This window comes from Ricinus communis, chromosome 8 (genome assembly GCF_019578655.1).
Source record: "Ricinus communis isolate WT05 ecotype wild-type chromosome 8, ASM1957865v1, whole genome shotgun sequence".
NCBI lineage: Eukaryota > Viridiplantae > Streptophyta > Magnoliopsida > Malpighiales > Euphorbiaceae > Ricinus > Ricinus communis.
In genome coordinates, this window is record NC_063263.1 from 8199045 (window position 1) to 8221818 (window position 22774).

Consider the following 22774-nt stretch of genomic DNA (forward strand, 5'->3'; position numbering starts at 1 on the left):
TTACGAATATAAAAACATGATTAACCATTGAAAGTTATGAATAACAAGAAATTAGTTATGTCAAGTTTGGAAAAAACTAATCAAGTATAACAAGAAATTTATAGATGTTTTAATAGCAAAAAGAACTTGTTAGATAGCCATCTATTTTGCCAGGGGACTCAGTCCAGCAGTCAGATTTACAGAGACCAACTCAATTGTCCCTTCTGACTTGTTTATTCGAGCTATTTCCATAGCCAAACAGTGGTTTAGTTCCTTCACCACCTGAATCATTGTTGGTCTAATGATCGAAGGTGAAGATACACAAGCCATGGCTAGTTCCACAGCTTTCCACACAGAATTAATGTGAAAATCTCCTTTCAGCCTTGAATCAACAATTCTATTAATATCCCCTTTGCCAAGCAAAGATTTAACCCATTGGATGATATGAGTTTTCTCAGGATTGTTGGCAATTATAGGTTGCCTAGTAATTGTTGCCAAGAGAACAACTCCGAAGCTATAAACATCATGTCGCTCTGTCAAATTGTTTCTGATGTAATACCTTCAATCCACACCAAAATAAGTTAGCTCAAAACAGCAGTCAGTGAACAATTGCATTTCTAGCTATATCCTAAGGATGTTGTACGAGGAGGAGAACTTACTCAGGATCAAGGTATTCTGTGGTGGCATCTTCAGTTATCAGGATTTTAGACAGGCCAAAATCAACTAATTTGGCATGGAAATTTTCATCCAATAAGATGTTCGTCGGTTTCAGGTTTCCATGTATGATTGGTGGTTTGCAACCATTGTGCAGAAATTCCAATCCTACAAATCAGAACTCAGAAATATTAATCCACTTGCAGTAAAAAGTTAAAAAGAAAGAGAAAAACAGAATTAGAAGAATCGCTATTTGACCTTTTGCTACATCCAAGGCTACTTGAAGTCTCTCCTGCCAGCTCAAGAAATTTGCATTACTATCTGCAGTCACGAGGTCAGTTCTTTACAATATAAATTCAAATTTCTTTTTAACTTTTTAGAGCAAGCAGTAGCATGGACTCAGAGCAAGTACAAGTGACAGCAAGGCTTTGTGGTTGGCTTGCTATCTTTGCGACATGTAAAATAATTAGCCACTCAGGGAACTGCATGCTTTTAATTAGAGTAGAAAATGTGCAGCATTATTGATACCAGATAAAGCGTCTTGTAGGTTTCCATTTGACATATACTCGTAGATGAGCCCTTTATTAGTATCCTCATTGCAGTAGCCAAAACAAGTGGTCAAGTTTCTATGATGAACTCTTGACAAAACTTTAGCCTGTAATTGAGTGATATGTGGTTATAAAAGATTAATTTTTAGAATAACTGATATATGTATACATTGATGATCATGGTGAAAGACAAAAGCAACTTCTAGCAAGTTGTAACTTACCTCAGCTTGGAATTGCCTATATCCATGCACATATGATGGAAAGAAAATCTTGACAGCTACTTGTATGTCATCTAAATATCCATGGTAAATTGTTCCAAAATTTCCATTACCAAGAACCCTCTCTAAATTCTTGCTGATATTAAGGATGTCAGAGTAAGCAAAATGCTGTTCCTTTAACTTTGATGCTCCATTATGTTCATCTATTTCCCCTGCGTTTGAAATTGACATCACCACCGTGAATAAATCCTACGATCCGTTTTGCGTTTCATGTGGGGAATAATGATATAATGTTTAAAGATTTCCAAGCTTTATCAGTAAAACTAAAGATTAGCATTGTTAAAGTGTGAAATGGCACTTAGTTGAGAACATTTACTTTTGTTGTCTAATGTGCATTGTCCCATATGGTGCATGAAGATTACTTGTTGCAGTGAAAGTAATCTATGTTTTGGTTAAGAGTATGACTAGGATAAGCATGTCTTGTTTAAGTTAAGCCAATGCATGTGTAACACTATCTTGTTTAGTGTGCTGGATTGCTTTGTTTAGTAGGCTAACTTTATGTTAGTTGCTTTAGTTTAATCATTGTAAAAGCACTATATATTTGCTTATCTTGTCAATAAGAATATAGAGCAATATGTAGCAATATGTACTAAATATGAAGCTAGAGTTCTAAGCATTTTATTCTTGTATTTGCTCTTTCTCCTCTTAAAGAACTTAACACATACCTTGCTTTCTCCTCTTAAGGCTCCAAAAGGCAACTGCTGCAATGAACAAAAAGATGAAAACTGAACCAATGGTTGCAACCACCGGAAGGGTAATCTTGGTCTTGCATGAATCCGAGGAACAAAGTCTTGAATTTTTGTGGACACTTGCATCAATAAATTTAGAAATGTGAAACTAAGATGTTTGGACAGTAGTAATGAATACTATGAATACAGAAATTAAGATTTATGGTAAACCACCAACTTCAATACGAGTGTTTCATTCTTCGATCTTTCAATGAGTCCTATTGGGACTGAACCCGAAAGTTTGTTGTGGGACAAATCTCTGTCAAGGAAGATAAATATCACCTTCAATATTTATTCCAAGAGAAAACAATTTGAGTGAATAACTATAAAACTTACAGCATCCTCAGAAATTGCAGCTGAGATAGGAAGTCAGGCACCGGCCCTGTTAAGCTATTGTTTGATAAATCCCTGTAGTTAATGAACAAAACATATTTTATTGAAGATGAAAACTTCAGGGACAGATCTGAAAAGTTTGAAATTCAGATACTTACAAAAACTGTAACATCTTGAGATTGGATATGTGAGAAGAGATTGGTCCAGTCAGTCCACTAGAAGAGAGGTTCCTGGATGTACAAGTAATTATTTTCTTAGGATATAGTAACTAAGATGACCAATTTTAGCATGCTTAGAGTTAGACAAAGAAATAGAACTTACAAGGAAATGATTCTAGGGGGGTTATGACCATTGTAGCTGCAATTAAGACCGTCCCATACAGAAATCATTGGTGCGCATGGGTCTCCTTGCCAGTACCTCTTCAGTCCATATGTTGAATAGATATTCAAGATAGCCTCAACTGGTATTAAGAGGAAAATATTGAAAAAGTAATAGAAGGGACCATAGGAGCATGAACAATTGCCAATAAACAGAACAGGAGAAAGAGCACATCTGACAAGGGCATACCATCCTGCCGATAGGTTTCTGATTGTAAGAATTTTTTTACAAAATAGATCTCGAAAGCATTGAGCAAGGGCGGAAGTGTTGAGTTTTCTGTTTTATTGATCAAAACGTCATAGCCTGTTGCATTCATGGCTTCTGTGTTGTATATTGTAGTTGTCTGCAAGTATGTAGGACTAAAAGGACCATACCATAACTCATCATTCACATAGATATCGAGTCCTCTGTACTGTGTAGTTTTGAGCTCTTGAATTTCAGCTAAATGGAAATATATATGAAACTGGGAGTTGGGGTTATCACGTACCCAACTAAGAATGAGTCCTACATAGCTATCGTTTACCGTCACTGCTGTTTCCATGACAATAGATGGCATTTGGAACTTGTTGCGACTATGTTGAACAGTGGATGTAGTACTCAAAACTTCCCAGTATGGGGAGTTATTAGGTGACCAGATGCGATCATATATGTCTCTTGGGAACCTGCATTATTTATTCTCCGTCAGAAAATTGTGAACAGACGAGGAATCATAAAACATCTGGGTTTGCTTCTGTTGAAGTTGTACTTTAGTTGCTGCAGTTACTGTCCAGCTAGAGTATCTTAGCCGTTTATTTTTTCTTTTTTTAAATAAATATAATTTTTTTATTTGACTGTTTCAAATAACTTAGTAAGCAGTAGTTTCTATTATTTAGGGAGTTGTTAGTTATGGAAACGTACTCCATGAATAGTTCCTATTTTGATGTTTTTCAGTTTTATCTTAAGCTGTATTTAAAGTCTTCACAGTCTAATAAATTATACAGACTTCACACAGCAATTTCTTTCTTCTTAATCTTTCTTTTCCTTTGAAACTCCAACAAATTGGTATCAGAGCTCTCTTCTTTAAGGGACCTGTGAAAGAAAAAAATATTCTATCTTTTTTTTTTTTCTTTATCAATGGATGCAGAAACACCATTCACTGCATTGGCACCACCAGTATTTAATGGCGAAGGTTATCACGTCTGGGCAGCAAAAATGGAGGCTCATCTAGAGGCAAACGATCTGTGGGAAGCTGTGGAGGAGGACTACGAAGTTCTTCCATTGCCTGCAAATCCGACAATGGCGCAGATCAAGACTCATAAGGAGAAGAAATCAAGAAAATCAAAGGCGAGAGCTTCGTTATTTACTGTTGTTTCTTCTGACATCTTTATTAGAATCATGACGATGAAATCGGCGTTTGAAGTTTGGAATTTCTTGAAAGAGGAGTATGAAGGAGATGAAAAAATCAAAGGAATGAAAGTTCTAAACCTGATCAGGGAGTTTGAGGTCCAGAAAATGAAGGAATCAGAGACGGTGAAGGAATATTTTGACAAGCTGCTCAGAATAGCAAATCAAGTAAGATTACTTGGATCTGAATTTCCTGATTCTAGATTAGTTCAAAAAATTCTTGTAACTATTCCTGAAAGGTTTGAAGCTACAATTGCTTCCTTGGAAAACTCTAAAGATCTGTCAAAAATTAGTTTGGCAGCATTGATGAATGCGTTGCAGGCACAAGAAACGAGAAGGCGATGAGGTGCGAAGGGTGCATCGAAGGTGCATTAGGCTGCGAAGGCTAGCTCGAGTTATGGGGGGAAAGGAAAGAAAGTTGAAAGTTATAAAAAGGGAAATTCAGGTTTTGATTCTCTCAATACGAATATGGGAACAAAATCTTATTTCTCTCCATGTAAACACTGTGGAAGAGAAAACCATCCACCTTGGAAGTGTTGGAGAAAGCCAGACCAGCAATGTGAAAAATGCTTGAAAATGGGGCATCATCAAAGAATTTGCAGAAGCAACAATCAACAAAAGACGGTGACGCAAGAGAATGTGCAACAAAAGAATGTTGCTCAAGTTGCTGATGAAGAAGAGGAGCAGCTTTTTGTAGCCACTTGCTTTGCAGCCTCTAATTCAAGTGAGAAGTGGCTAATAGACAGTGGTTGCACCAATCATATGACATTTGATCGTGATCTCTTCAAGGAATTGGATACTTCTGTTGTTTCCAAAGTGACGATTGGCAATGGAGAAAAAATTGCAGTCAAAGGAAAAGGCACAGTGGCAATTGAAAGTATTTCAGGTACAAAATTTATCAAAGATGTGTTATTTGTGCCTAACATCAGTCAAAATTTATTGAGTGTTGGCCAGTTGATTCAAAAAGGTTTCAAAGTTATATTTGAAAGTAATCAATGTTTGATCAAAGATGCAAATGACAATGATGTATTCAAAGTTAAAATAAACGAAAAAAGCTTTGCACTTGATCCATTGGAGGATGAGCAAATAGCATTCCCTGCAGCAAGAGTCCATTCAGAAATTTGGCACAAGAGACTTGGACACTTCAATCAGAAAGCTATTGTGAATTTGCAGAGAATGGAATTGGTTCAAGGTCTCCCTTATCTTGAATCTGAAATTCCGGACTGTAAAGCTTGTCAACAAGGAAAGCAATCAAGACTTCCATTCAAACAATCAACTTGGAGAGCTACAGAGAAGCTGCAAATGATTCATACGGATGTGGCTGGACCTCACAGCACACCATCTCTCAATGGCAGCAGGTATTTTTTGATATTTATTGACAATATCTCCAGAATGTGTTGGATCTATTTTCTTAGATTCAAGTCAGATGTTGTTGGTATTTTTTGGAAATTCAAGCAATGGATTGAAACACAAAGTGGTCACAAAATACAAGTCATGAGATCTGACAATGGCAAGGAGTACACCTCCAATCAATTTAACCACTTTTGTGAAGAAGCAGGGATAAAACATCAACTCACTACTCCATACACTCCACAACAAAATGGAGTTAGCGAAAGAAAGAACCGCACCATAATGGAGATGGCTAGATGTTTGATGTTTGAGAAAAATTTGCCAAAGGAGCGTCTTGGGGTACTGCTTTGTATTCTTCTTAACCGACTTCCTACAAAAGCTGTCGTAGAAAAAACTCCATATGAAGTCCGATATGGTTTTAAACCCTCTCTAAAAAATCTCAAAGTATTTGGTTGCTTGTGTTTTGTTTATGTTCCTAAAAAAAACGGGATAAGTTGGATAAAAAGGCAAAAGCTGGAATCTTTGTTGGGTACAGCTCAGTCTCTAAAGCTTACAGGATTTTCCAACCAAACACCAAGAAAATTTTGATAAGTAGAGATGTGCATTTCATGGAGAATGATGAGTGGGATTGGGATAAAAAACAAGGAGTTGAATTTCCTGGTCAAGTTTCACAATTTCAACTTGATCAAGATGAGCTGGTTGATGACATTCCAGTTAGAGGTATGCGGTCACTTTCTGATATTTATGAAAGATGCAATGTTGCTGTGCTTGAACCAACAGATTTTTGGGAAGCAGAAAAGGATCTGAAATGGACTACAGCAATGAAAGAAGAGCTGTTAATGATTGAAAAAAATCAAACATGGAAGCTAGTGAGAAGACCCAAAAATAGAAAAGTGATTGGAGTGAAGTGGGTATTTAGAACCAAGTTGAATCCTGATGGTTCAGTCAACAAGCATAAAGCTAGGCTTGTTGCAAAAGGGTATGCTCAGATTTTTGGTGTTGATTTTTCTGAGACGTTTGCTCCTGTTGCTAGATTAGATACAATCAGGTTGTTGCTTGCGATAGCTGCAAAAAAGAATTGAAAAGTTTATCAACTTGATGTCAAGTCAGCATTCTTAAATGGTTTCTTGGAGGAGGAGATTTATGTCGAGCAACCTGAAGGCTTTGTTGTGAAAGGGAAAGAAGATGATGTGTACTTGCTCAAGAAGGCCTTGTATGGTCTGAAACAGGCCCCAAGAGCATGGTACAGCAGAATTGATGAGTACTTGATGCAATTCGGTTTCCACAGAAGTCTTAATGAAGCTACCCTCTACATCAAAGGTGATGAAATCAATTTTGTTGTTGTTTCATTGTATGTGGATGATCTGCTGGTTACTGGAAGCAATGAAGAGCTTGTGAGAAAGTTCAAGGAAGATATGAAGCAAACTTTCGAGATGACAGATTTGGGGAGAATGGCTTACTTTCTGGGAATGGAAATAAAGCAGAAACCTGGAGAAGTGTTCATCTGTCAACAGAAGTATGCAAAGGAAATTCTGAAAAAATTCAGAATGGATGAATGCAAGAGAGTAGACACTCCAATGTGCCAGAAGGAGAAGTTGAGCAAAGAAGATGAAGTTGAACCAGTTGATGAAACTTTTTACAGAAGTCTATTTGGTTGTTTAATGTACTTAACAGCTACTAGGCCTGACATCTTACATTCGGTAAGTCTACTATCTAGATTTACAAATTGTGCAACAGAAACTCATCTTATTGCTGCTAAAAGAGTCGTGAGATATGTGAAAGGGACTTTGAGTTTTAGAATTAAATTTTGCCCAAGTCAGGATTGTATTTTGCGAGGATATTCCGACAGTGACTGGGGAGGCTCTCTTGATGATTTGAAGAGCACTTCGGGATACTGTTTCTTTTTTGGTTCAAGTGTATTCTCATGGTGCTGCAAAAAGCAAGTTACGGTGGCGCAGTCTACTGCAGAAGCTGAATTCATTGCAGCTAATGCTGCTGTAAATCAAGCTTTATGGTTAAGAAAGGTATTAGCATATTTGAATATGAAGCAAGAAGGATGTACATATGTATTTGTAGATAATCAAGCTGCTATTTCTATTTCAAACAATCCTGTTTTTCATGGAAAAACCAAGCATTTCGACATCAAATTATTTTTTCTCCGAGAAGTGCAGAAGGTAGGTACAGTTAGATTAACTTATTGCAAATCTGAACTGCAACTAGCTGATATATTTACCAAGCCTTTACCAAGAAGCAAGTTTGAGTTTCTTCGAGAAAAACTTGGAGTTTGCAGCAACCAAAGTAAGGAGGAGTGTTGAAGTTGTACTTTAGTTGCTGCAGTTACTGTCCAGCTAGAGTACCTTAGCTGTTTATTTTTTCTTTTTTTAAGTAAATATAATTTCTTTATTTGACTGTTTCAAATAACTTAGTAAGCAGTAGTTTCTGTTATTTAGGGAGTTGTTAGTTATGAAAACGTACTCCATGAATAGTTTCTATTTTGACATTTTTCAGTTTTATCTTAAGCTGTATTTAAAGTCTTCACAGTCTAATAAATTATACAGACTTCACACGGCAATTTCTTTCTTCTTAATCTTTCTTTTCCTTTGAAACTCCAACATCTAATTTCGTGAAAAGAAAAAGGGCTAACCTGATTGCTCGATCACTAGTCGAACCACAATCATACCGTCCAAAATTTTGCAGCGATCCAGATGCACTCATCACATAAATGTCATTATACAAAGGTCTTAGCTCCAACACTGATATGAAAGGTGTCCCAAAGCCTGTATTCACAAGACAAATGTCTATATGATTTGATGATGGAACATGTATGATCTCAACTGTGAAGAAACTTGATGCTCCTTCTAAAATCACTGTCTCCCACCAGTTGGGTCCAAGATACAGATCAAATCTGGGGATATTGCCCTGTTCGTCATAGTTCCCATACAGAAATCCAGCTCTGATCAGGTGCTTATTATTTTTTCCTTGAGTAGCATTTAGGGTGTAACAACTTTTCTTTCCCTCTGAGAAGCTTCGGAGAGTCAAGTACTGCTTATCTATGTTCTTGGTGTTGATTTCAGATGAAATTCGTTCACTTACACCAGAGGATATGTAGGGTGCATCTGAAACATAATTGATGCCTGTGTTTTCATCTACATAGCTAGAACCATCTTCTATGCCACAGTCTATGCTGATAAAACCTGAAAGAAGAAAGAAATTTACATAAAAGGCTTAACTCTACGATTGGTGTCAAAAAGGAATTCAAATTTTGGAGGTTATAGAACCTGATTGATCTTGAGCATAAACCAGCACTGAGAGGAGAAAAACGCCACTTGAAATTGCAAAAAGCAGGAACAGAGACTTGTCCATTTCCATTGGACCCTTATGATCCTCCAGGCAAAAATATAAACATGCAGGCATACCAGTTTGAAGTATTTGCAATGACCATTCAGAGAAACAGGGGATTATGACTTGAATGAGTTAAAGTGTATTAACATTATTAAACATTTCTTGATAGGATGTTACTATAGAATACTGTATTAATTACAAGCCACATGGAATTATTAATCACTTTTTCTTGCAAGGGTTGCCTGAGAGAACATTGACTTGCAAATGTTTAAAGTACTTGTGACTATCAGTACCCCTCATGGTGTTGACTATCAAACAACTTGTTGATGAGAAACAGCAAATAAGAAAATTCTTGAGAATGTAAAGAAAAATTGGCATGCAATGGTCCGTATTACAAAATGGATATAAATAGTTAATAAGTGTAAATTCCTTCTGGTATGGCCTTCCACATTTTCTAAGTTTGCAGACAGGTTTTGTTATGAAAGGTCTAAAATACTAATTAAATGGCTGGAAAAAGAAAAATTAAGAAAAGGAAAGCCTATTTGCAATTGGATCATTGAATTGAGATTTAAAAGTATAAACTTTTGAACTGAATATTTCAAGAGCATATCACTTGCTAATTTTTAACAGCTCAACTTGCAAAAACAATTATTTTCACTGTGTATTTACATAGACGGTGAAGTTTATATATTATCTAATCGTTTACCAGTGTATTGTATAACCATTATTATTATTTTGATTATAAAATAAAATTATAAATACAATTTAATAAAAAAATTAATATTTAATATTAATTTATAATAATTTTTAAAAAATAGCAAACTAACTATTTTAGATATCTTTAATTTTTTCAATTTTAAAATTTTATTGTGCAATTATATAAAAATTATTTTACAAAATATTTATTAATTATTTTAAGTATTATATAAATTAATACTATCAATATAATTGATATTATTATCTTTTACTATTAGAAATTTTTATATAATTAAAAAATTAATTTATTATTGAATATAATATTAAAATATAATTTAAAATGTTATTTTCTAGAATTAGAATTATTATCTAATTAGAAAATAATTTATTAGCTAATATAATATTAAAATATAATTAATATACTATTTTTTAGGATAGAATTAATATCATTATTTGATTAGAAAATTATTTATTAGTTAATATAATATTAAAAATATAATTAATATATTATCTCTTAGGATTAGAATTTGTGTTTATTAGGAATATAACTAGAAAAAACTATAAAATATTTACATACATTAAATTCTTAGATCTAAATTTTTTTGACATATATGTTTAATTTTTGACATATAAGATTTTCATTTTGGCATGGGTACTTACTTTTAATATATGAGATTTAAATTTATGTATAATTTTTTAGTTTTTTCTATTAATTTATTGATTTATAAGTTACATTCCTAATTAAATACTGACTCTAATCCTAAAAAATAGTACATTAATTATATTCTAATATTATATTAACTAATAAATAGTTTCCTAATCAGATAAAGATACTAATTCTATAGTAAGAAATAGCATATTAATTATGTCTTAATATTATATTAACTAATATAATTACTTTTGTAATTAGATAATAATTCTAATCTAAAAAATAACAACTTAAATTATATTTTAATATTATATTTAATAATAAATTAATTTTAATTATATCATAAATTTTTAATTTTTAAAAAATAGTAATATCAATTATATTGATATATTAATTTTTATATTATTACATTAATAAAATTTTAAAATTTTTAAAAAATTAAGGACATTTAAAAATAATTAATTTTCTGTTATTTTTAAAATTTTATAATCAAATATTAAAAATTAAAAATTTTACTAAATTTTATTTATCAACTTGATCTTATAGTCAAAATAATAATAACGGTCGTGCAACACATTGGTAAATGACTAATTACACATAAATTTAAATCTCATTTGTTAAAAATAAGTACACACGTTAAAACAAAAATTCTATATGTCAAAAGAAAATTAAAAGAAAGAAAATGAGAAAGAAACAAAGAAATTAGAATTTATTTGGATATTTACTTTAAAGATAAAGAAGGAGAAATATTAGACATTTTAATTCTTAAAATGCGGCTTTTATTTGCATAACAAGAAATTTTAGATGTTTTCTTTTATTTCTCCTGCATTCACCTTTTTTTTTTTCGGACAAAATGTCAAAGATCTCTTTCAACTTGTAATTCAGGGTTAAATATGTTTAATTTCAATTATTTTTTAGAATTTCTATTTAAGGACCAAATATATTCAAATTTAAAAAAATTATGAGAGGTTTCTATCACACTCCTTATTTAAATTAATTAAATAAATTAAATTTCAAAAAAATATTAATTGTTAATACTAAAAATTTAATATTTTAATTTTTATATAGTAAAGATATTTTTTATTTTATTAAAAAATCTAAAATTATAAATCATTACCTCTATTCACTATTATAATCCACTTTGCCAAACCATCAGCACTACTGTTGCCATCAATTTCGTCCGTTTTAGTAATATTGGACCTATTTAGCTTTTAAATAGAAATTAATCAAATAATTAAAATTGGACTCCTTTGACCCCGGATACAAATTTGAGGGGTATTTGATATTTTGCTCTTTTTTTCTTCTTTTTTTTTTTCTCTCCTTTTCCCTTTGTTCATTTAAATACCCGGACAAAAATAATAAAGATAATTTAGTTCTCATATTTTCTTTCTTTCCTTTCTCTTCACTTCTATTATACCAAAAAAAAAAAAAAATAACTCAAATCAGAAGGCAATCAGGTGTAAAATAATGGTAACTTAATATACTTTTGAAAATTATAATTTGAGGAGGAAAGATAAGGTTACCGAATCAGAAAGTACATAAATTTCTTTTTCAGCCTTAAACAACTCTCTCTCTAGCAGAAAGTGTAAGCAAAAAAAGAGGTTGTTTGATTCAGAAATTCTGTAAAATTAATAATTATTTATGACTCAATAATTATATTAAACTGTTCGATAAAGATTTAAAAATTCTACAGCTGATAGCTGATTTTGTCCTATTCAACTGTTGATTATATATTAGCTCTGATTTTTAGAGTTTTTTTTTGTTAGATGATAGTTGATTTATTTTTTTATTTATTTAAACAATATTATCTTTATCAAAATATTAAGATTAACTTAACTTAAATTGATCTCATATAATTATTATTTATAATTCATAATAATTGAGATTATATTCAATAATTAAATAATTATGATATTTATTATTATAGTACTTGAAATTAGAAAAGTTTTATTAGTGAAATTTAAATATTAATTCCTACTTTTAAAATAATCTTTATAAATATCTTCTCATAATAAATATAATTAAGTTAAATAAAATTAATTATAATATTTTTAATTATTATAAGTTATTTTTATTATTTTGTAGCATTGAAAATAACGTAATGAAATAGAATATTTTGAAAGATAATTTATACCATCACTAGTCATTTAATATATTAATAGCAACTGTTAATAAAATTTACCAAATAGTTTACTTATTAGCTACTAGCTATCAGTCATCAGCTATCAACTACATTGATTAACCGAACTAAACATGCCCAAAATGAAGCTCTTGATCATTAACAATGGAAAAAAAAATGTTTATGTAAATTCTCAGGCTAGAATCTATGCATGCGCAACCGTTATTTGAGTTATGCGTAACTGTTATCCGAGTTAAACTATCGAGAAATGTAATCGACCCCAGAATTCATTACTCAATCCAACGAGTTATAGGAAAATTTCTAGTCAGCAAAATTCAGAGAAATTAAATTACAGAAAATTCAAATGAATAATGTTATGTAATTAAAATTCAAACGTAGAGATATTCATAAAGTAGCCATCTCTTGCACTTGTAGAATTGAACGCATGATCAAATATATTACAATTTACAACAACTAGCCAGAAAAAAAAGGAAAAATAGAAAAAAGAAAAAAGGAATCTTAAAGAAATTCCATGTGGGTAGCATAAAGTAGAAATCTTAAGGGTCTTAAGACCAAGAAACTATCTTGCAAGAGGAGATGATTCAGTGTCCACATTCACAGTGACCAGTTCAATAGAGTAGTATGATTGAGTGCTTTGCCCCTCCCTTGTTCGAGCCATCTCTGTCTTTAAACACTCATTCAATTCAATCACCACTTGATTCATCGTTGGTCTTCTAGCGGAAGTTGTAGAAAGACATTCCATTGCTAATTCCACAATTTTCCATACAGAATTAACCTCGTACTCTCCATTTAACCTCGGATCGGCAATGCTATTAACATCTCCATTTTCAATCATGGAGCTAACCCATTGACTTATATGAGAATTTTCGTGGTTTCTATTTTGAGCTATCACCGGTCTGCATGTAATGATCTCCAAAAGAACTACTCCAAAGCTATACACATCACTTTTGTCGGTTAACCAGTTAGTTACGTAATACCTGCAAGTCAAGATAAGTAAATCAATTCATTTCAATTTTTATTAATATTGTGTTTGATTAAAACACATAAAATTTATTTAAAAACAAATTTATGTATTTTGAATAAAATAAATATGTTATTTTTAAACTCTATATAGTCAAATTTACGTGGAATTAGTTATAGCTAAACCTATTGGTAAGTTAATATATTTTATAATACAAAATATCTCTTTCAATTTTATTATTTTTATTTTACTTTTTTTCATATATATTTTTTCAAATAAAATTAATTTTTAATAAATTTTTAACCAATCATTATATAAATATTTTTATTTTATCAGTAATTAAAAAAATTTAAAAGTGAATAAGCTGTGGAGATTTGAAGCTGACATATGCTGGGAGATGTAACTCAATTTTGAAGTGTTTTACTAGTTTTGTAATGGAGTAATTCTATCTAGGCTTGGTGTATACACCACAATTAATAAAAGAATGACATATTATGAATATTTTATATTTTTATATTGGATAATTGACACATACTCATTAATTTAAAACTAATAAACATATATTAATCATCTATCCATTTGCTCTGGCAAAAAATGCATATGAATTTTATATTCATATGGTCAATCTTCTTCAAGAAATTACTTATATTTTTTCTGTTCTTCTTGCCTTAGCTTTTGCCTTGATCATTCAAATTATCTTAATGCTAAAGCTAAATCTTGTTAGGGAAAAGTTAAAAAGCAATAATGCTTCTTACAGATGTTAAATAGAAGAATACTCACTCGGGGTCAAGGTAACCTGGGGTGCCCGCAACAATAGTTGACACATGTGTACCACCGTCAGCTGGGAAAATTCTTGACAGACCAAAATCAGATATTTTGGCTTGGAATTTATCATTTAACAAAATGTTTGTTGTCTTCACGTCTCTATGCACAATTGGCAGCTTACAACCGCCGTGCAGATACTCCAGTCCTACATTGCAAATTTACGGTTAGGTATAGAAATAAACATTACAAGTAACGGCCTTGTGTTTAGCTCTTCCTGACCTTGTCCCGCCTCCAGGGCTATCCGAAGTCTTGCCTCCCAGCTTAAGGTATTCAGGTTGCTACCTGCATATACATGTACAGAAGGAAAAACTGATATGATTTTGCTTTTTCTAATTAGAAAAGACTTGAGTTTTTCGTTTATGATAACAGTTTTTCCATAAAATCAATCAAAAGTAGATAAAAATGTAATAGGAAATGATTTCATTAAGAACAAACCTGAGAGATAATCTTCTAAGTTTCCATTGGCCATGTACTCGTAAATGAGCCCCATGTTGGTGCCCTCAATGCAGCATCCAACAAGGGTAGTCAAGTTCCTATGATGAACTCTCATAAGAAGTTTGACCTGTAGTTCAAGTATCCGTAGCCATTAAGATTTGGAACTATAAATGTTTTAACTACTAAAACATATCAAATTTATCTACAGTGGCTTTTTTAATCAACAGATTCAAGAAGTTAACTTTTTCAACATCTAAGATAATGTATCTAATTGAACTCTGAAATTTAATAAACTGAATGGTGCATATTAGTTACCTCTGCCAAGAACTCCTTATATCCTTGAACTGAGGATTGAGAAAGAATCTTTACAGCTACCTGAGTACCATCAGCTAAGGTTCCATAGTAGACTGTTCCAAATCCTCCCTTGCCAAGAACCTTTTCAAAGTTATTTGTGATTTTGAGAACTTCAGAATATGTGAACTGTTTATTCTTTAACTCCATTGGCTCATTTGATTCATGGCTTAGTTTAGCTTCACCAGTCTCTGATACTGAACGTAGAATGCGGTATCGTAAAATGACTGCTACTGCAGCTGCTAAGATGAAAACTGAAGCAACTGATGCCACTACAGGAACAGCAATACTTTTCTCCTTCTTCTTGCATGAAACTGATGGACAGAGTTCTGGGTTTCCACTGACACTTGAATTGATCAAAGAAATAAAGAGTCAACCAATTATAAGATTAGATACTGTTCTAAATGGTAATTAGCTAATATTGGATAAGTAAATTCTTTCTGAATCTACTGGCTTCTTCACAAATGGAAATTAGTTGGGGATCATGGACTATGTACCTTAGCAGCAGTGAACCTTTTTGCGTTCTTTCAAAGAGGTCAACTGGAATTCTACCTGTGAGCTTGTTTCCTGTCAAGTTTCTGCAGAAAGAAATCGAAAGCAGTCCTGTTAATAAGGTGTGATATCTACCATGAAGTCCTTCATTTTGATTCTTAATCACTAGTAACTTACAAGACTTTCAAGGATGGCATCTGAGATAGAAAATCAGGCACTGGGCCAGACAAACTATTGTTTGACAAGTCCCTAACATTGTAACAGAAATCATAAGAATTTTTAATCGGATATAAATATGCTGATCGATTTATGTTTTTTTTCAAGAATCAAATTAAGATGCTTACAGAAATTCTAGTGATTTCAGATTGGCTATATCAGAAACTATCTCCCCTGTCAACCCGCTCGAGGATAAATTCCTGAATAAATATTCATTAATACTGTAAAATAAATATGGAGTAGATGATAAGGGTTCTTGTGCTCGATTAAAGGCATGTACTCACAAGGAAGTAATTTTAGGTGGATCATTATCACTGTAGCTGCAATTCAGGCCCTGCCACACATAAGCTTGAGGAGCACATGCATCTCCTTGCCAGTTTCTTGTAATTCCATATGTTGACTTGATTTTCGTGATAGCATCAACTATAATATTGAATTAAATACAAGTTTAGTAGTTCAAATTGTGCATGCCAATTGATAAAATGATGCACCAAATTATCAGTGAGAAAGACATACCATCGTCTTGATCTGTTTGTGACTGTGAGAGGTCAACAAAGAAATAAATCTCAATCGCGTTGAGGAGGGGTGGCAAGGTCGAACCTCCGATTTTAAAGAGTGAGAAGACATTACTTCCCGCATTAATGGGTAAGCCATTATACACACTACTTGTATACAAGTAATCAGGAATAACAGGTCCAAAAAAAATTGTTCCATTCAGAGAAATGTTGAATTGACGAGACTGGTTAGCTTCAAGCTTTACAATTTCAGCAAAGTGCATGTAGAAATAAAATTGGAGTGAAGTATCTTCATTGTCTATAAAGAACTGCATGTCTTCACTAGCATTGGTTGGTACGTTCGCAGTCCTCATAACAATGGACGGTGGCTGGAAATCATTGTGAAATTGAGCGTCAATGGTCTCTGGAGTACTCAAATCTGTCCATTTGTAGTAGTGATCAGGAGTCCAGATACGGTCATAGACATCATCGGGATACCTGTATCAAGTGCTCCACAAATTAAGCTACATGTATACATTAACAATCACAGATCACAGAACATTCACAAGTATAAAAATGGCTAACCTGACTGTTTTATTTGTTACAGAACCAAAATCCAACCGCGCGAATTTCGCCAGCGCTCCTTCAGATCGAATTTCGTATGTGGTATTTTTCAAGGGCCTCAACTCTAGCGCTGATATGAAAGGTGTTCCAAGGCCAGTATTGACAAGACAGACATGAATATAGTTCAATATAGGTGTATATATGATTTCTGTGATAACAGGAATGGTTGCATTGAGGATTTTCACTGTAATCCATTTGTTGGGTCCTAGATGCAGATCAAAATGTGGTAGCTTACTCAAGCCATCGTAATTTCTATACAGGAAGATAGCTCTGATAAAATATTTAGTGCCTCTAGTAAGTTCTACCTGATAACAATTTCTGTCACCTTCAGGAAAGCTCCTAACAGACAATTGCTGGCGGTCGATGCTACTTGTATTTAATCCAGGTGCCAAGTTATTAATTATCCCAGTGTCGATGAATGCTGCATCTGAAACGTAATTTAGGCCTGTTGTTGCATCAGTATAGCTAGAATTTGCTGGCAAACCACAATCGATGCTAATGAATCCTGGGAGAAAAAGATAGGGCTGGATTAGTTCATACTTAGAGGAAGGATTAAATTTGAACTGGTATAAAATAGATCAGAATTGGTACCTGATTGATCCTGACAATGAACCAGAATTGCAAGAGCTAAAATAGGAAGAAATCTGAAAAGGAAATTGGATAACCTCTTGTTTGCCATCATTACTTCTTCTCGCTCAGAAGAACAGTATATAGAAGTTATGCTCTCTCAATTTACGCTGCCAAATTAATAAAATTATATATTTGGGAACTTGGTCAAGTCCTTAATTGTCAACATGCAGCTAGATCATGAAATTATTTACAATATTGTTATCATGAATAACTAATCACATGTACTCCTCAATGTCAACTTCCTTTGTACGTATTTGCATGTCAATTACAGGAAAAAGATAGTGACAAATTTGACCAAAATAAACACGGCAAGTTGATTCCATTGGTAACAAGAAAAGGGAAGTCAATTCACTTCATGGTTCATTTTTCTTTAAAATTTATTTTGAAAGGAAACTTCTATGGAGCTTTGGGCTTGGAATTGAATGTTAGAACAATCGGCTTCTTGTGGTCTGTTGAGTGACAGCAAATATATGCAACTTGTAAGATTACTCTGTACTGACAAAATTCCTGGTCCTCCATGGAATAAGAATTCAGAGAAACTTCAGAGATATCCGCGTGATAGACTTGATGTATGAGCATGTTGACAAGCTGACACTTGACGATCTAGAGCTATTAAAAGTCCAACAAGGAATAATTGGACATTATTATGAGATTCTAACTTGATATTATTGTCAATTCTCACCAAACTAAGTGGAAAGATTTATATAAAACCCATTAGCTAGTTCTTGCATAGTGATTGCCGTCAAAAAAAATTTCAACATAAGTATTATTTTCATCGTTAATAAAATAATGTTCTGAATTTCTTTTAAATAACTTGATAAATTAATTTTTTAAAATTTTATCTATATTCCAGTCACATATAATAACACTTATTTATGATTTTAGTAGAGCTCCAATATATTAAAATGATGAATTTTGTTCTTAAAAAAATAAAATTGGAGGGCAGATTGCTAATAATTAAGGGTTGAGAAAGCCTAGCTCGTATTAGCGTTGTTAATAATTGACATTATGGATTGCGTGCAAAGTGAATTCCAAAGAATGATTCAACGGACTTCAAAAAATGGGAATATAATAATATAAATTAAAAAGAAACGTTGCACCATCAACCAACAAAATCTCGGTATTTGATTGTTTCTAATGGAGGACAAGTCATTCTCGAAATGATTTTCCACAGGTCAACTGGAGCAATTTATTAACTCACAAGAATATAAGTATGAATTTCTTTTAGGAAAAATAATATATATATATATATATATATATATATATATATATATATATATATATATATATATTAATTTTGTAGTTTTTCAATTTTAATTATGTATTTTTTAATAGGTAACAATACCACGCTTTAAATTATTAATTAATTTTCAGTATATAGATTAATATCATTAACTTGACTCTTGAATTGGGTGATAAAAATAATTAATACTAGCAACTCCTTTGATTATTTTGGAGTCTGTTTGACTAAACTATTGTTGGTAACTGATAGCGGGTTGTTGTTGATATGGTTGTTGTTGATAAATGGTAGAAGATAGTTGATTGATAATTGTTGTCACGACCCACTCTGGGGGCCCGTGACCGGCACTAGGGAATGGGTAGGCTTAAGGCCACCGAAACCCGTAGTAAGCCTTACCAACCCGCAAATCCAAATATAAAATAGTCATAATTGTCTTGCATAATACATCATCAAACTACCAACAAGAGTCAGAATAGTTATACAAATTTTAAAATTTCCTACTGCGGATACTCTAGAGTAAAAATGACAAGTATACAAGTACAAGATAATTACAAAAGTCCGAAAAGAAGAAGTCCTGTCGAGATGTCTTGAAGGCGAAAGTCTTTAATCACACCGAAAGAATTACAACCGATTCTAGAGTGAGTCAAAATCAAATAATCTAAGGGCTTTTGCAACCTTCACATGATATATTAATTATTCAAAACAATATACCAATTTCCGAATATAATTGCAGTCATAATATAAAATCATACACCATAATAATAAAATGATAAAAGGAGAGTGTAAATAAATAAAGACATTTTTACTTTCACGGGACGTGTGGCTAAGTAGAACCCTAACCCCAAATTCTAACGTACCACTTTGGCTCTCTTAATCCAATAAGATCGACGCCCCCGAGAGCAATGCTCACTGCGGACCTTACTCACCCTGGTCACTTAAATATCCAAATAAGAAATCTAGTAGCCATTCGGCTCTCTTAATCCAATAAGACTGGCCGAGAGCAATGCTCGACCAGGGACCTTACCTCCGGTCAGTCACTTAAATATCCAAATAAGCCGGCCACTCGAGAGCAATGCTCGACCAGGGACCTTACCTCCGGCGAATTTACACAAATCAGCCCAGAGAGCCATGCTCGACCAGGCATACCCATAAATATCTTATTACATGTCCATGATCATTACGCTCATACGATGTAACCCATCAGGGCAGCATGTTCTACAAGCCACATTTCCCAATTCGCAATCATCACATATAAGAAATATCATTATCTGATGAACTCAACCAACACATATCGAAATAAAGATTAAAGATTTAAGGTAAAACAACGTGCAATTTGCGAGGGGAAAAATAATAACGCTCATCTTATTATAACATACTAATAATAAATTTATATTATTTCAAATATTAATAATCAAGTGAAATCATTTACCTTGCGATACTAATAATCATATTAAGCACAAATTCTAAATAGCATATTAAAATCAGACTAGCAATAGCGCAAAGATTAAATGACTTTAACTCACAGATTTGATGCGTTCCACAGTCCGCTCCTACGCCTCGGGTGGAGCTGGCGGGAAGGCTGAATTATCTAATAACAAAAGACATACAATTAATAGACATTCGAACATTTTTCCTAAACTTAGACCCTAAGGTCGACTGCCTAGAATTAAATTGGACTCGAGGATTAGAAATTTGTGAACCTCCCTAAATTACGGATATTTACCCCCCGTAAAACGCGGTCAGGGACTGCAAAACATATGAGACATGCTGGAAATTAATAACAGGAGCCGGGCCACAAGAACTGCATTAATATTTTCCCGACTCCAAAACACCACAATCCAAACAATTCAATTTGATTTATTTTTAAACTACCCAACACAAGCAATTAATAGCCTCAATAACTTTCTAATATTATAACAAAATTTTTCAGAGTCTAATAAAATTATACCGAGTTGAAAATTAAAATATTTCGCGCGTCCAGAAAACACTGGGGTCCGGAAGCCGGTCCCGCCAACAGTGTCGGAATTCAAATCCGGAAGCGCCTACGCGAAGCTCAAGTTGCGGAGAGTCCGGAAGGACAAGAGTTTTGGCCGGAAAGTGGCCGGAAGGCGGCGGATCGGGGCCGGAAAGTCGCTGCTCACGCGACACCTTTCAAGGCTGCCGGCAAGGATTTCCGACGGAGAAGGGTTGCTTCAAGGGTTTTCGGGGGTGGGGAGTCCGATTCCGGCGCCAGATCGCCGAAAACAAGCCGGCAAGAGGCCGAACGGCGAAGACAACTCCCTACCTTCGGCTAACGTCGGCGGAAAGGAGGAAAGGGGAAGGAGAGCTGCTGCAGAGCGGCGGGAAGGGAGGAAGGCGCTGGCGACGGCGGCGGCGAGCTGGGCGGCACGTAGGCGGCGCGGGGAAGAAGACAGTCGACGGGGGGAGGGAGAAGGAAGGGAGGAAGGAAAAGGAGGAGGGGGAGGGGAAAAAAAGTTTTCCTTTTTTTTTTTTTTTTTTTTTTTTTATATATATATATATAATTATTATTATAACTAAGGGTGTTACAATTGTGTTTAGTAAATCATTTATAGTTGTTATTGTTTATATGTTTATTGATCAATATCGACATCAAATTAACAATTTATTTTCAATAATATATAATAATATAATATTATAATTTTAATAAGACAGTTAATTATATATTAAACATAAAATGTATACTAAAATTTTTATTTATATAGTAAATAGTTTTTATATTAATAAGTAAAGATATTAAACATGATATTATATATTATTTTACTTTTATAAAGAAAAATAATGTTTTAAAAATTTAAATTAGTATTTATAAGAGATATAAATAATTATTTATTTGTCATTTACTTGTAAGAAAATTCAAATTAAATTACTAAATATTAATATTAAAATAATAATTAAGATTAAAAATAATAAAATAGTAAATTAGTTTATTCATTTTAAATATAAGAGCTGTTGGTGAAAAGCTCTAACTCGGAGCTTTTGTGAACTAGAGCATTTCATTATTTTAATAACTACCAATCGCTCTTCAAAAAATTTAACCAAACAACTTAACATAGCTATTGAAAACTGAAAAACTATCAGTTGTTTTTTAACAGCTATGCCAAACACCACTTTGATTGAAAATGGTGAATAATGGAGGGAAAAAAAATTGATTTTCAATGATTTCGAATAAATTCGAATAGCTTTGAACCATCCTATAACATTACAGATTTTATCTCTATGCTAGCTTTTAACAAAATTGATTGTACAATAATTGAATACAAATTTAAGATTTTAAGACCGAAATTACTAATAGTGTAGGCACTTATGATGAAAATTATTAATAATTTAAAGCAGGTACTATTATTTATTTTAAAAGATAATACATATTTAAAAATTAAAAAATCATAAAAAGCACAATTTTATTTAGAATTTTTCTTTATTTTTATTATAATACTGCTAAATTTAATTAATTACAAGTGCAGGAGGACACGATACTCCTTTACACCATTTTCGGAGACCATTCCTCACGCCTGACTGTAAACATAATACAATAATATAAATATTTCAGAATTTCTCTGTTGTCAAGTAACGCAATTACAACCCTTATATACACTTTATCCAAGCCATCACTCATATACTAACTTAAACATTATAGTAGTTTTTCAGATACCACACTGAGGAGCTCTAACTTGTTTTCTTACAGATATCGAGGAGATCTCCAAGTCTTGACTAAATCACAATTAATTAACGTACATATTTTTTTTGACTTGGATGTTTCTAGCTAATTACCAACAATAAAAACTATATATACTAACTAAAAATGTATTGTCTGGTATACCTTTTAAAAATTGTAATATTTGTAACTAAAAGTTACGAATTGAGATAAAAATTAAGTTGTTATCGAGTTATAGGTGTCTTCTTTTTACATCTATAATTAAGTTGTTTTTATTGACTGGAAAATGGGCGTAAAGGTGACACATATCTTCCGAGCGGGGAAAGGGTGGCTAATTGTCTTTCTCAAGAGGCCCTGTGGACATGGTGGACCCTT

The 22774-nt window shown here is 32.8% G+C and overlaps 2 protein-coding genes across 3 annotated transcripts; both read right to left on the minus strand.

Moving 5' to 3' along the window:
• LOC8281590 (probable LRR receptor-like serine/threonine-protein kinase At1g05700) lies at nt 1-9241 on the minus strand. Its single transcript, XM_048377653.1, has 13 exons — nt 8910-9241; nt 8276-8825; nt 3088-3560; nt 2842-2980; nt 2679-2750; nt 2524-2595; nt 2366-2446; nt 2125-2267; nt 1403-1611; nt 1162-1288; nt 892-954; nt 639-801; nt 1-538 (listed from the first exon to the last, which is right to left on the minus strand). Exons 1-13 carry the CDS (start codon nt 9043-9045, stop codon nt 142-144), a joined length of 2625 nt encoding a protein of 874 aa, XP_048233610.1. The 5' UTR covers nt 9046-9241; the 3' UTR covers nt 1-141.
• A 3555-nt stretch (nt 9242-12796) lies between these two features.
• LOC8281591 (LRR receptor-like serine/threonine-protein kinase IOS1) lies at nt 12797-17598 on the minus strand. 2 transcript variants are annotated; one of them, XM_002515861.4, is made up of 12 exons: nt 17448-17598; nt 16818-17361; nt 16255-16730; nt 16023-16161; nt 15867-15938; nt 15700-15771; nt 15528-15608; nt 14995-15376; nt 14680-14806; nt 14464-14526; nt 14200-14389; nt 12797-13435 (listed from the first exon to the last, which is right to left on the minus strand). In XM_002515861.4, the coding sequence occupies exons 1-12, from the start codon at nt 17536-17538 to the stop codon at nt 13018-13020; spliced, it is 2655 nt and encodes an 884-aa protein (XP_002515907.4). In that variant the 5' UTR covers nt 17539-17598; the 3' UTR covers nt 12797-13017. The 2 variants fall into 2 exon arrangements, with proteins under 2 accessions (XP_002515907.4, XP_048234249.1); XM_048378292.1 differs by lacking the exon at nt 17448-17598 and having other exon boundaries at nt 16818-16926; nt 17162-17297.
• Between the last annotated feature and the right edge of the window lie 5176 nt (nt 17599-22774).

What these genes read in the sequence shown, in the direction of transcription:
- LOC8281590 (XM_048377653.1), bottom strand. Translation starts at nt 9,045, where the DNA reads ATGCCTGCATGTTTATATTTTTGCCTGGAGGATCATAAGGGTCCAATG. An exon ending in AGAAACCTATCGGCAGGATG is followed by an intron (nt 2,981 to 3,087) that starts GTATGCCCTTGT and finishes TCTTAATACCAG; the next exon opens with TTGAGGCTATCTTGAATATC. An exon ending in CCCCCTAGAATCATTTCCTT is followed by an intron (nt 2,751 to 2,841) that starts GTAAGTTCTATT and finishes TTGTACATCCAG; the next exon opens with GAACCTCTCTTCTAGTGGAC.
- LOC8281591 (XM_002515861.4), bottom strand. Translation starts at nt 17,538, where the DNA reads ATGATGGCAAACAAGAGGTTATCCAATTTCCTTTTCAGATTTCTTCCT. An exon ending in TCATTGTCAGGATCAATCAG is followed by an intron (nt 17,362 to 17,447) that starts GTACCAATTCTG and finishes TTTTTCTCCCAG; the next exon opens with GATTCATTAGCATCGATTGT. An exon ending in CCAGGTTACCTTGACCCCGA is followed by an intron (nt 13,436 to 14,199) that starts GTGAGTATTCTT and finishes CTTGACTTGCAG; the next exon opens with GTATTACGTAACTAACTGGT.